This window comes from Lutra lutra, chromosome 2 (genome assembly GCF_902655055.1).
Source record: "Lutra lutra chromosome 2, mLutLut1.2, whole genome shotgun sequence".
Taxonomy (NCBI): Eukaryota; Metazoa; Chordata; class Mammalia; order Carnivora; family Mustelidae; genus Lutra; species Lutra lutra.
Window position 1 is genome coordinate 16,935,824 of NC_062279.1, and position 13,100 is coordinate 16,948,923.

A 13,100-nucleotide genomic window follows, 5' to 3' on the forward strand; every position below is an offset into this window, starting at 1 on the left:
CTTGAAATATTTTCCAAAGCTCTTCCCAGAATGGTTCTCACAATTTATAATCCCACTGGCAGGACACAAGACTCTTTCCTTGCAGCTTCTAAACAATGGATAGTATATGTATTTTAAAACATCAGAGGTCAAAAGGGTCATATTTTAATTCTCCTAACTTTATTTATTTTGTTGTTGTTGTTTACAATTTTATTTTATTTTATTTTTTCAGTGTTCTAAGATTCATTGTTTATGCACCATACCCAGTGCTCCATGCAATATGTGCCCTCTTAATACCCACCACCAGGCTCACCCATCCCCCCATCCCTCTCCCCTCCAAAACCCTCAGTTTGTTTCTCAGAGCCGACAGTCTCTCATGCTTTGTCTCCCCCTCTGATTTACTCCAATTCACTTTTCCTTTCCTTTTCCTAATGTTCTCCATGTTATTCCTTACACTCCACAAATAAGTGAAACCATATGATAATTGACTTTCTCTGCTTGACTTATTTCACTCAGCATAATCTCCTCCAGTCCCATCCATGTTAATACAAAAACTGGGTATTCATCCTTTCTGATGCCTGCGTAATATTTGATTAAATATATATGGACCATTATCTTCTTTATCCATTTTTCTGTTGAAGGGCATCTTGGCTCTTTCCACAGTTTGGCAATTGTGGCCATTGCTACTATGAACATTGGGATACATAGCCCTCCTTTTCACTACGTCAGTATCTTTGGAGTAAATACCCAGTAGAGCAATTGCAGGGTCATAGAGTAGCTCTATTTTTCTTTTCTTTTCTTTTTTTTTAAATATTTTATTCATTTATTTGACAGAGAGATCACAAGTAGGCAGAGAGGCAGAGAGAAGGGGGGAAGCAGGCTCCCTGCAGAGCAGAGAGCCCGATGTGGGGCTCAATCCCAGGATCCTGGGATCTTAACCTGAGCCAAAGGCAGAGGCTTTAACCCACTGAGCCACCCAGGGACCCCTATTTTTATTTTCTTAAGGAATCTCTACACTGTTTCCCGAAGTGGCTGTACCAACTTGCATTCCCGCCAACAGTGTAAGAGGTTTCCCCTTCCTCCACATCCTCTCCAACACACGTTGTTTCCTGTCCTCTTTATTTTTGGCCATTCTAACTGGTGTAAGGTGGTATCTCAATGTGATTTTGATTTGAATTTCCCTGATGGCTAATGATGACCAACATTTTTTCATGTGTCTGTTAGCCATTTGTATGTCTTCTCTGGAGAAGTGTCTGTTCATGTCTTCTGCCGATTTTTTGACATGATTATCTGGTTTTTGGGTGTTGAGTTTGAGTTCTTTATAGATCTTGGATATCAGCCCTTTGTCTGTAGTGTCATTTGCAAATATCTTCTCCCATTCCGTGGGCTGCTTCTTTGTTTTATTGACTGTTTCCTTTGCTGTGCAGAAGGTTTTTATCTTGATGAAATCCCAAAAGTTCATTTTTGTTTTTGTTTCCTTTGCCTTTGGAGACATGTCTTTTTTTTTTTTAAGATTTTATTTATTTGTTTTGACAGGCAGAGATTACAAGTAGGCTGAGAGGCAGGCAGAGAGAGAGAGGGAGAAGCAGGCTCCCCGCTGAGCAGAGAGCCCAACATGGGACTCGACCCTAGAACCCTGGGATCACGACCTGAGCCGAAGGCAGAGGCCTTAACCCACTGAGCCACCCAGGCACCCCAGGAGACATGTCTTGAAAGAAGTTGCTGTGGCTGATGTCGAAGAAGTTATTGCCTATGTTCTCCTCTAGTATTTTGATAGATTACTGCCTCATGTTGAGGTCTTTCATCCATTTCGAGTTTATCTTTGTGTATGGTATAATAGAATGGTTGAGTTTCATTCTTCTATACATAGCTGTCCAATTTTCATAGCACCATTTATTGAAGAGACTGTCTTTTTTCCACTGGGCAGTTTTTCCTGCTTTGTCAAAGATTAGTTGACCATAGAGTTGAAGATTCATATCTGGGCTCTCTATTCTGTTCCATTGATCTATGTGTCTGTTTTTGTGCCAGTACCATGCTGTCTTAGTGATCACAGTTTTGTAATATAGCTTGAAATCAGGCAACGTGATGCACCCAGCTTTGTTTTTTCTCTTTCAACATTTCCTTGGCAATTCGGGGTCTTTTCTGGTTCCATACACATTTTAGGATTGTTTGTTCCAGTACTTTGAAAAATGCTGATGGAATTTTTATCAGGATGGCACTGAAAGTATAGATTGCTCTGGGCAGTAGAGACATTTTAATAATGTTTATTCTTCTGATCCAAGAGCATGGAATGGTCTTCCATCTTTTTGTGTCTTCTTCAATTTCTTTCTTGAGTGTTCTATAGCTCCTCGAGTACAGATCCTTTACCTCTTTGGTTAGGTTTATTCCAAGGTATCTTATGGTTCTTGGTGCTATAGTAAATGGAATTGATTCTCTAAATTCCCTTTCTATATTTCCATTGTTAGCGTATAAGAAAGCAACTGATTTCTGTGCATTGATTTTGTATCCTGCCACATTACTGAATTGCTGTATGAGTTCTAGTAGTTTGGGTATGGAGTCTTTTGGATTTTCCATATAAAGTATCATGTCATCTATGAAGAGAGAGAGTTTGATTTCGTCTTTGCCAATTTGAAACATTTAATTACTTTTTGTTGTCTGATTGCTGTTACTAGGACTTTTAGTATGATGTTGAACAATAGTGGCAAGGGTGAGCATCCTTGTCATGTTCCTGATCTCAGTGGGAAGGCTGTTAGTTTCTCCCCATTGAGAATGATATTCACTGTGGGTTTTTCAAAGATAGATTTTACAAAGTTGAGGAATGTTCCCTCTATCCCTATACTTTGAAGAATTTGAATCAGGAACAGATGCTGTATTTTGTCAAATGCTTTTTCGGTATCAATTGAGAGGACCATGTAGTTCTTCTCTCTTCTTATTGATTTGCTCTATCACATTGATTGATTTGCAAATGTTCAACCACCCTGGCATCCTAGGGATAAATCCCACCTGGTCATGGTGGATAATCTTTTTAATGTGCTGTTGGATCCTATTAGCTAGGATCTTGAGACTCTTGACATCCATATTCATCAGGGATATTGGTCTGAAATTCTCCTTTTTGATGGGGTCTTTGCCTGGTTTGGGGATCAAGGTAATGTTGGCCTCATAGAAAGAGTCTAGAAGTTTTCCTTCTGTTCCACCTCAGAGAGAAGCCTCAGTCTGCTCCCCTCTGGGTCGTCCACAACACACAGACTCCCCCTTTGCAAACTCCACTGAACCCCACAGCCCCCCACAGGCAGTGTGCACTCCCAGCCACCGTCTCAGTGGTCTCCCAAGGCCCCTTTAGTGTCACCCCAGTGCCACTAAAACCGAAAGTGATATTGGTCCAGGTGAGCCCAATACCAAAGGCTACTGTTGCTGGAACTGCTGTCTAGAGTCCACGCCCATGCCGGGTGTACTCGAGGACCCCGCGGCGACCCAGGTGGCAGATTGCTGCAGGTCCAGGGACCTCTGGCAGGAGCCTGTGCCGGGCTGTCTCAGGCATAGGTGGAGATGTGCCCAGCCCCGGCAGTGTGCAAGCTGTAGAAAGCCACAGGCTCAGGGACCACCGACTGGGAGCCCTGCCTGGCTCTCTCGGACATGGGTGCGTGCTGGCTGTGACCGCTCTGGGGCCGTGGGGTTAGGTCCGTGCCTGTGGCCACCGAATTCCACCGACTGCCTCTTAAAACCCTTTGTTCTTTTTGAGTGCTTTTAACCAGACTCCACGTTAATGCTGGTCCCCAAGCAGAGGGCACTTTCGTATTGGGGTATTACTTTCCAGTGGGTCGGTTCTGGTGGCCCCCTCCCCCTTCTGTTTATCCTCTGATATTGGTGTAAGCATTCCCACTCTGCTTTACCTCTCCACTAGTGTCTTCTGCCACCATAGAGATCCAGAAGTATATAATACTACATCTCAGGCTGGTTTCATGGATGTTCAGAGTGTTCTGATAGATATTTAGCTCAAGTCAGGGGACCGGTTGAAACAGGGTCTCCTACTTCTCTGCCATCTTGCCCAGCCCCTTTCATAACTTTATTATTAATGAATAAATGAATTAGAATCTTTTCCTAGAATATCCATCTCTATTCTTGTGCATGAACCAGATAATGTTTCAATGTCAATATCTGGTGGGGAAAGTCTATCATCATTACTCTTCTTTTATTAACATTTCCTCACATTTCCTGACAAACTTTATGTTCTGGTTGTCAAATTCAAAAATGAAAAGTATCACATTGAACCTCAGGCCTTAAATCTATTAAAAATGTGGGGATAACTGACACTGTCATAATAATTAGTTTTCCCATCAAAGGACATATTCTTGGAGCACCTGGGTGGCTCAGTCGGTTAGGTGTCTGCTTTCAGCTCAGGTCATGATCCTTGGGTCCTGGGATCGATCAAGTCCTGCATCAGGCTCCCTGCTCCAAGGGGAGCCTGCTTCTCCCTCTGCCCCTCCCCCAGCTCATGCTCGCTCTCTCTCTCTCTCTCTCAAATAAATGAAAAAAATTTTAAAAGAAAAAACATATTTTGCCTCTCCTTTTAATGACCTTATGTAGGTTTTAGGTTTTATAGTATTGATTTTATACTTCATTGATCATCCATGCCCTAAATTTCTACAGTACTTACATTTAGAATCATTCACTATGGCCTTTTATTACACAAACTGATTAAATTGTTCTCTAATTACTTCATGGGTTTTCATCGTGTTTTCAGGAACCAGTAAGCTCTTTAGGGGGAGGAACTTATGTTCTGCAAGGGACTGGCACAGCTGAGCACTCAGGAAATACAGGTTGACATCACTGCTGACCAAGGAGGGGGTGACTAGAGCTGGTGGTCAGTCGCCTCTCCTCACTGGTCTGGCTGACACTCTGCTCATTCTACATGAGCATTTCTTTTGGAAGGCAGCTGTGATTAGTAGTTCAGATGAGGTTCGGGGTGGGGTCTTGCCCCCCTCTGTCCAGAGCCCACTGCTCAGTCATGTGTTGTTGTGTTCACAGGCAAACTGGCATGGAGCGAGTGTCCTCCCCACCGGTTTCCTCCTGGAGCAGGTTACCCCCAGTAGGTGCAGAGACCGGGGAGCAGAATATGGTGATTCCTGGATCTCGCCCTGTTTCTGTAAGACAACTCTCATTCTATCTAAGTGCACCATTTAGATTGTCTATGGGAAAACAGACAAATAAGCGAAATATAATTTTGACCCTTCTCAATGAACTCAGTGCCATCAAATGTCTCCATGATTTGCTTCCTGGAAGTAACTGGCTTGCAACAAGGGACAGGGGGTGGGACCCTGACATCATGATCTGAGCCGAAGGCAAAGGCTTTAACCACACTGAGCCACCCAGGCGCCCCTTAGAGTAAAGTCTTAATAGAAGGATACAAGCATTACTTTAATAAAAATGTCTGTTGCTTCACAAATGCCAAATTATATGACTATTTTAATTTAACAGTAAGGATTTTAGGTGGCTAAGCTTTTGAATCCATGTTTATCTATGAGGACACTACCATTTTCTCAGGTTACATAACAAAATTACATAATTAAAATATATATTGATATTCATGCTTGATGGACCTTATACTTCACAGTTTTTAAATAAGAATTTAGCGAATTAGCAGGGTGCCTGGGTGGCTCAGCGGGTTAAAGCCTCTGCCTTCGGCTCAGGTTATGATCCCAGAGTCCTGGGTTTGAGCCCCGCATCGGGCTCTCTGCTCGGCAGGGAGCCTGCTTCCTCCTCTCTCTCTGCCTGCCTCTCTGCCTACTTGTGATCTCTGTCAAATAAATAAATAAAATCTTTTTTTAAAAAAGTTTTGAATTAGCGAGGCCATGAGCACAGGGATCTTCTTTTGTCTTTTTTAAGGATTGCATTTACCTTAAACCAGAACATATTATCCTTTATTCAGTACAGAGGGAGGCACCCACAAAACCGTGTGCTAAGTGCGATACCTGACAGTTTAGAGCGATTGCCTTTTCGGGAAAGATCTCTGACGATAGAACACTTTTCGAGACCCAGCACGACCCACGCATTTCGGGTAGGTTGCCTGTTAACCATAAATGTGATTTTTAAAAATATCTGAAATAATAAAACTCATCCCTCCTTTTGTTTTTCTTCCAACAGTTAGATACTCCTCGAAAAGGTTCACTGACCCTGATGGAGTTTGCTGGTCACATGTGGACAGGTCAGAGTTTCTTCACAGGTCAGTTTTCTCCACATATAAATAAAATGATGTCATATGTGAGGTTTCAAGTGTTGGGAAGAGAAATTAGGGATTATCTACCTTAACAGGACTATTTTGACATGTAGGAGGAAATACCAAACGTTTGCCCTCTACGTGCAGACACAGAAGTCTCTACAAAGAGCAAAGATGCAAAACTAAGCACCTACCTACTGTTCAGTGTAAAGGGAAAAATGCCCACTCTTCATCAAATCGGGGCCTCCTCTCAGAAAAAAGGAAAAGTCTGTCTCATGAGTCTTTTTTTTTTTTTTTAAGATTTTATTTATTTATTTGACAGAGAGAAATCACAAGTAAGCAGAGAGGCAGGCAGAGAGAGAGGAGGAAGCAGGCTCCCTGCTGAGCAGAAAGCCCGATGTGGGGCTCGAACCCAGGACCTGGGATCATGACCTGAGCCAAAGGCAGCGGCTTAACCCACTGAGCCACCCAGGCGCCCCTGTCTCATGAGTCTTACGAGAAATCGGGGTCTCTCTCTCTCTCTCTTCAATAGTTTTCATGTTTTCCATGAAACCCTAATCTTACTTCTCTTTGAAGATCTAATGAGAAAAAATGCTTCAGAAAATTAATGCAAATATTCTAACTATTTTATAATGGGTTGCTGTATAGCTACAGACTTATTTTCAGCCTAGTAGCTATTTTTAGGATAAAGTTTCCAGTCTGAATTTAGGCCAATGATGTTTTAGTTTTCAAAATTTTTTGCCAGCACTTTTAAGGAGGCAACATAGCACTGTCATGAGTTGAGCCACTCTGGAATCAAATGCCTGTTTTCCATCCTCTTCGTTGAACTATCTTAGGAGAGTCTCAACCTCTCTGGGCCTCTGTTTCCTCTTTTACTAGAGGCTGGGTGGATAAAACCATCTTTGGAAAAACATATGCAAAGGACCTAGCTAGATTCCGGCATCTACTGTTTGTTCAAACATTATGAATAATTTGTTTTATATATAATCTGAAATGTGAAAGATAATCAGCTATTGTAGGGCAAATGCTATAGTTTTAAAATAAATCTAGTAAAACAGAAGCACTGGGACAACACAGCAATTTATCACTGTTTACACCAGTCCTTCCATAGTTTTGTAGTCTAGTGCTGTCCAAGATTCTTAAGTTCTTTTACAATTTTTCTCCTATGCAAATAGCCCTAGGCCACTGTGCCTTCCTGTTGCTTTTCTTTGTATGTTTCCCAGAAGCGTTCCCTCTCACTGTCAGGGACGGTAGTTCCTTCTCTGAAGGGCAGCCCTGCTCTGTTATCAGTTACTGCTCTGCCTTGTAGATGGTTGGAGGAAAGTAGGCATCAAAGCATGTTTATTAATAAATAATGTGCCAAGTGCTCACTCTGTGCCAGGTTCTCTGCCAAGTGTTGGCATTCAAACACCAAGGATGTTTTGGTCTGTGCCTCAAGGACCAATCAGTGTAGTGGGGAAATGGAAAGGACCACGAGAGAGGGGATGCCGCTGGATACACAGATGGGTAAACGGACAGAGAGGCTTCCCAGAGGAGCCATGAGCCATGCCACCCAGCATGGTACGTGAGAGAGAGAGAGAGAGAGAGAGATTGACTCCAAGGATGGCCTGGAGACTGATGCTGAGGGAGAGAACTCACATAATTTTGATGAATTCAGTTCTGGAGATGTTGACCACACCATGCTCATTTTAAATCTGCTCACTTCACTTTCCCCCATTCCTGTCAGTATATTCTCTTATTGTTAATTTTGTGACTATCGTTATTGATGGTCAGAAGCCTTTTTCATTTCTATAAGAATAACTGAGGGTACGTAAGAGACATATCCCTCTATTTCTAAGCATTTATTTTGTTTTCTTCTGACAAGCAAGCATGTAATCACTTTCTTAACCTTTGTTTCCAGGTCAGAAAGCTAATAGCAGGAGCTATTATCGACTATCGATAATTGATATCGATTATTGTTCTGTGGCAGGAAAAAAAAAGAGAAAAGGAGAAGCTGTGGGGTATCCCCAACAGTGGGAAGGATCTCTTAAGGCAGCTGACATTGTTTCTGCCCCCATGAAGTGGTAGGGCCGCCAGAGCTCCCCACTCAAATTCCTGGGCCTTAGGCATCCACCTCTAGGTAGAAGGTTCTAGCAAACCCACCAGCTCCAGGAGGACACAGGGCCAGCACCCAGGCTTAGTGGAGGGGGAGCCCCCTTCTTTTCTTCCAGGACCCAAAATGGCAGTTTTTGCATATTTCCTGGTTTATGTAAAAGTGACATGAAAACACATTTTTTCTTTTTTAAAAATATCATCTGCATGGAATCCTTTTGAGAGCTGGGACTTATTAGCATTCTAAAAAGAGTTATTTTTTGGTTGGTGTTTCAGGTTCACAATATCCACCTAAGTCTTTTCAGAGGACAACTCTGACTACAAGAAAGAGATTCCAAGTGGCATCTTGATGGAACTTGAACTTCAAAGCCTCAGCATACCATTTATCACTTGAAAAATGGAAGAACAAGTATTATACTATGTATCTGTTTGTCTGACAGTGAAATGTGAGCCTGTCTGAGAGAAACGCAAACAAATAAACAACTTAATTTAAACACTTGCTTTGCAAAGAGAATACAAGTCAAATTCACCAACCTTCTTTACTGGAAGCATTCCAGTAAAGGTTCTTTAGGCTTTGCTCAGAAGAATCTGATCTGTGTTTATCATCCATCTTTTATCAATTATATACAGACACACACATAATCAGTGCATGTATTGACACACTAAACAATGGGAGAGGATATTATCTAGGAACATGCCATTTTGTAACATTGTGTCTTGACATGTGTTTTGCGTCTCATTCTGTTATTGATCCATCAAAATCCTAGCCACTAATAGATATCACTCCCTTCTCTAGAAAAGAACAAAGCCGTCTTTGGTACAATATGCCAGTTTGACTAAGGTTCAGATGGTCCTAGTCGCTGTGCTGACTTTCTTCCATCTTTTTTAAAAAAGTACTTTAGTCACCGGCCTCTTTGCGGAATGCCAGTGGCTATCTCTTGAGCCACTAGTTAGGTTAGGTTTTACTAGTTTTTACTAGTTTTTAGGTTTTACTAGTTTTCATGCTCAAACTCAGTCTATTCAAACATAGCCCAAACTTACTGATTTTTAAACCTGAATATAAACAGAAAGTATATTGCATATGGTTTTGCAGGTGAAAGTGTTCATCTACTAGAGGGAAGGTTTCAGCAGCTTCTTTCTTGTTTGATCACAGTGTAACCTTTGCTCAGATGCCACCTCTGCCATAAAGCCTTCTCAACCCCTCTGTCTAAAGTATAGGTTCTATCCTCTCTGTCCTCTTGCTCTGCTTTGTTTTCTTTCAGGGCATGTGTCCCTATCTGGTGGTCATATAGAAAATGGAATAGGGAATGTCGAGAAGAAATGATGGATCAGAGGTCAGGCTCTGGAGCCAGTTTCTTTCATTTCCCCTCCCCATGGTTTTCCTCTTTAGTGACTCGTATCCTCAGGCTCACTTTCAGATCTCAAATCACCATAATTTCTTTTTTTATATCAGATACGTATATTTTATCAATCTCTTTTTTTATTCATCCAAAATGAAACTTTATCTATCATCATACAAATGTGTAATAAATTATTTTCAGACATATTTCTGGTTGTAAGAAAAGAAAATCTTGGCCTATTTATAGATGTCTGAAATTAACAAGTGCATTGGGACTGGAATTAGTGTCGTCCTTGATCACGGAGTGACAGAACAAACACGATGCTAGAGTCACCTTGCCTCTCACTGATCATTTCTCCCTTACATTCCTGACTCATTTCTTATGGTAACACAGCATGTGAGGGAGTAGATGGATGGCCACAGCTCTGTAATATTTTTAATGCTTAGTTACCCACACAAAGCAGACTGGAGAATTTTGAGAGTTTTATAAACTCTCCCTCCACATTAGCTATAGAAACTTTCAAGAGAAAATATCAGTCTCAATTTAGCAGCCTCCAAATATGAGAAATTACTTGACATGGAAACAGTCTGGAGTCCCAGTTCCTAAGGGCCTCTAGTTTAGTTTCTCTGGTCACTAATTATGGCTAACTGTATCCTTTCTATCCACCCTGCTCTTACAGAACCACACAAGCTCATTTCTGTCAGTTTCCAAGAACCTTGCAACACCTTTCCTAATCAGCACAGACTTCTTAGAAGGAAAATGACTGGTATGCACTCTAAACTGACATTAAGATAGAGTATCCAAGATAAATTATTTTTTTCATGCAAAAGCATGGAATATATTTTACGATAGCTTTACTTTATGTGGCTTCTGAGTTTTGTAAATGAGAATCTGTTATGGATATACGTATTGATAAAAATGCTTTCAGAAATAGAACCCAGTGCAGCGATCATGATTCATATCTTCTAAACATTTCAGTAGGATAAAGTACAATCTTAGAAATAGCAGAGACTTGACTCTGCCACTGAATTTAAAAAGACTTGTATATAGCATATATTTTTACACCTGTATTAAAAGATAACATTTTATATATAGGTTAAGTGAACCTTAGAGGTTAGTAAATAATGTTTGTATCAAGGATGGTGCTTTCTGAACTGATTTGGGAAAAACTGGGGCAGTGTTTTCATAATAATCTACCTTGATAAATGAGTCTTAGAATTTCTCTGTTAAAAATTGAAAAAGGCAAAGTGAATAACTCCTGAGATCAATTTTTAAATGAAGGTTAATAACTGCATTAATGGAAATGTCTGTTAATTCATCCAAAACCAAGGAAGGAATGAAGGAATTTTAAAATAATATAAAAACAGGGACACCTGGATGGCTTAGTCAGTTAAGTGGCTGCCTTCAGCTCATGTCATGATTCCAGGGTGCTGGGATCGAGCCCCACATCAGGCTCCCTGCTCAATAGGGAGCCTACTTCTCCCTCTCCCTCTCCCTCTCCCTCTGCCTGTTGCTTACCCTGCTTGTGTTCTCTTTTGCTTGCTGACAGATAAATAAAATTTTTTAATAAAATAATAAAAAGATGTAAAATACCGGGGCGCCTGGGTGGCTCAGTGGGTTAGGCCGCTGCCTTCGGCTCAGGTCATGATCCCAGGTCCTGGGTTCGAGCCCCACATCGGGCTTTCTGCTCAGCAGGGAGCCTGCTTCCTCCTCTCTCTCTGCCTGCCTCTCTGCCTACTTGTGATTTCTCTCTGTCAAATAAATAAATAAAATCTTTAAAAAAAAAAAAAGATGTAAAATACCATAGAAAACTGCAAAATTTTATAAATTTTATATCAACAGTAGTATCCATACTGATGTTATTCTGAACTAGAACGGAATTTCTATGCCAATTAAGAGGTACATTTTTATAATGTCATAAAATATGTGGGTATTATATTTTTATTGTCCCTGCTTCGTTATGACCACAGATCATTTCTCAGGAATTTTAGCTCTTTAATTTTTATTTTTATTTTTTTTTTTAGCTCTTTAATTTTTAATTAAAACTGGAAAATTTTTCAAGACTTCATTACACTCATAAGACATCTTTCCAGGGCGCCTGTGTGGCTCAGTGGATTAAGCCTCTGCCTTCGGCTCAGGTTATGATCTCAGGGTCCTGGGATCCAGCCCTGAATCGGGCTCTCTGCTCAGTAGGGAGCCTGCTTCCCCCTCTGTCTCTGCCTGCCTCTCTGCCTACTTGTGATCTCTCTCTCTATATCAAATAAATAAAATCTTAAAAAAAAAAGATGATTCCTCTTTTTTAAAAAAAAGACGTCTTTCCTTTCCCAATATTTATATAACTTGTGTACCTCTCCAGTTTCTAAAACACGTGTTATTCACTCACTTATTTCTAACTGGATAGTATACTTTTCCCAGTGAATTAAAAATACATAACTATATGTGTTTGGGAGGGTTTATCTCATTTATGAATACCCCAATTTAAGCTTCCCCCCCCCCAGGAGATGACATTCCTGTGTGATAATCATGGATTTATTATTTTACCGAATATTCACCAAGCACCTTCTTTGTGTCAAATTCTGTTCTAAGCATTGGACTGAACAAGACAAAGTCCAAAGTCTTTGCCCTAATAGAACTTCAATTCTGGCAAATGGGGAATGATTATAAACAAATCAAGAAAAGCATTCTAGACAGGAAAAAACACACATGCCTAAAACAGGAGCATACCTGGAGGTTTGAAGAACAGAAGAGAGGCCAGTGGGACATGGCTTGGAATTAGCAAGGGGCTGTATCATAGGAGATGAGATGGGTGCAGTAATTGGGAGCCAAAGGATTAAGATCCTTTCTGACCTTGGAAATGGTAAATTATCTGAAATAGGCAGCCACTGGAGAGTTTCCAGGAGGAGTGATGTAATCTGACCCCAGAGGATGTTCTGGATCAGAAGATAGTAGCACAGCTGGTGAGGAGCCAAGCGCTATTAGAGATGTTTTGAAATTTGAGCCAATAGGATTTGCCATTGCATTGAATGTGGAGAAAGGAATCCAGATTGATTCCTAGGCTTTGGCTTAACACTAGGGAGCATGCTGTGTCATGTCATGTTTGAGATGCCTATTAGAGGGACACCTGGGTGGCTCAGTCAGTTGAGCATCTGCCTTCAGCTCAGGTCATGATCCCAGGGTCTTGGGAGCTAGTCCCACATCAGGCTTCCTGCTCACGGGGGAGTCTGCTTCTCCTTCTCCCTCTACCCCCCACCCCCTGTTCATGCTCTCTCTCTCTCTCTCTCTCAAATAAATAAATAAATAAATCTTTTTTTTTTTTTTAAAGAGAGAGATGCCTATTAGATGCCTAAGGGGGGATGTTGAGACATTTGGTTAACTGGACAGGGGTTTAGAGAAGAAGTACAGACTGGAGGGAGGTATTTGGCAACTGTCAACATCTAGATGGTATTTGAGTGCCAAAGTGGATGACGTAACCAAGA

General features: G+C 41.2%; 1 protein-coding gene across 5 annotated transcripts in view; it reads left to right on the forward strand.

Moving 5' to 3' along the window:
* FAM149A (family with sequence similarity 149 member A) overlaps positions 1-8,868 on the forward strand; it is a 56,819-nt gene extending 47,951 nt beyond the window's left edge. For all 5 annotated transcript variants that reach the window (XM_047715317.1, XM_047715328.1, XM_047715337.1 and 2 more), the window contains 4 exons: positions 5,005-5,122; positions 5,906-6,034; positions 6,121-6,199; positions 8,561-8,868. In XM_047715317.1, coding sequence (XP_047571273.1) covers positions 5,005-5,122; positions 5,906-6,034; positions 6,121-6,199; positions 8,561-8,634 — 400 coding nt within the window. In that variant the 3' untranslated portion in view covers positions 8,635-8,868. The remainder of the gene's footprint in view (positions 1-5,004; positions 5,123-5,905; positions 6,035-6,120; positions 6,200-8,560) is intronic.
* The last annotated feature ends 4,232 nt before the right edge of the window (positions 8,869-13,100 follow it).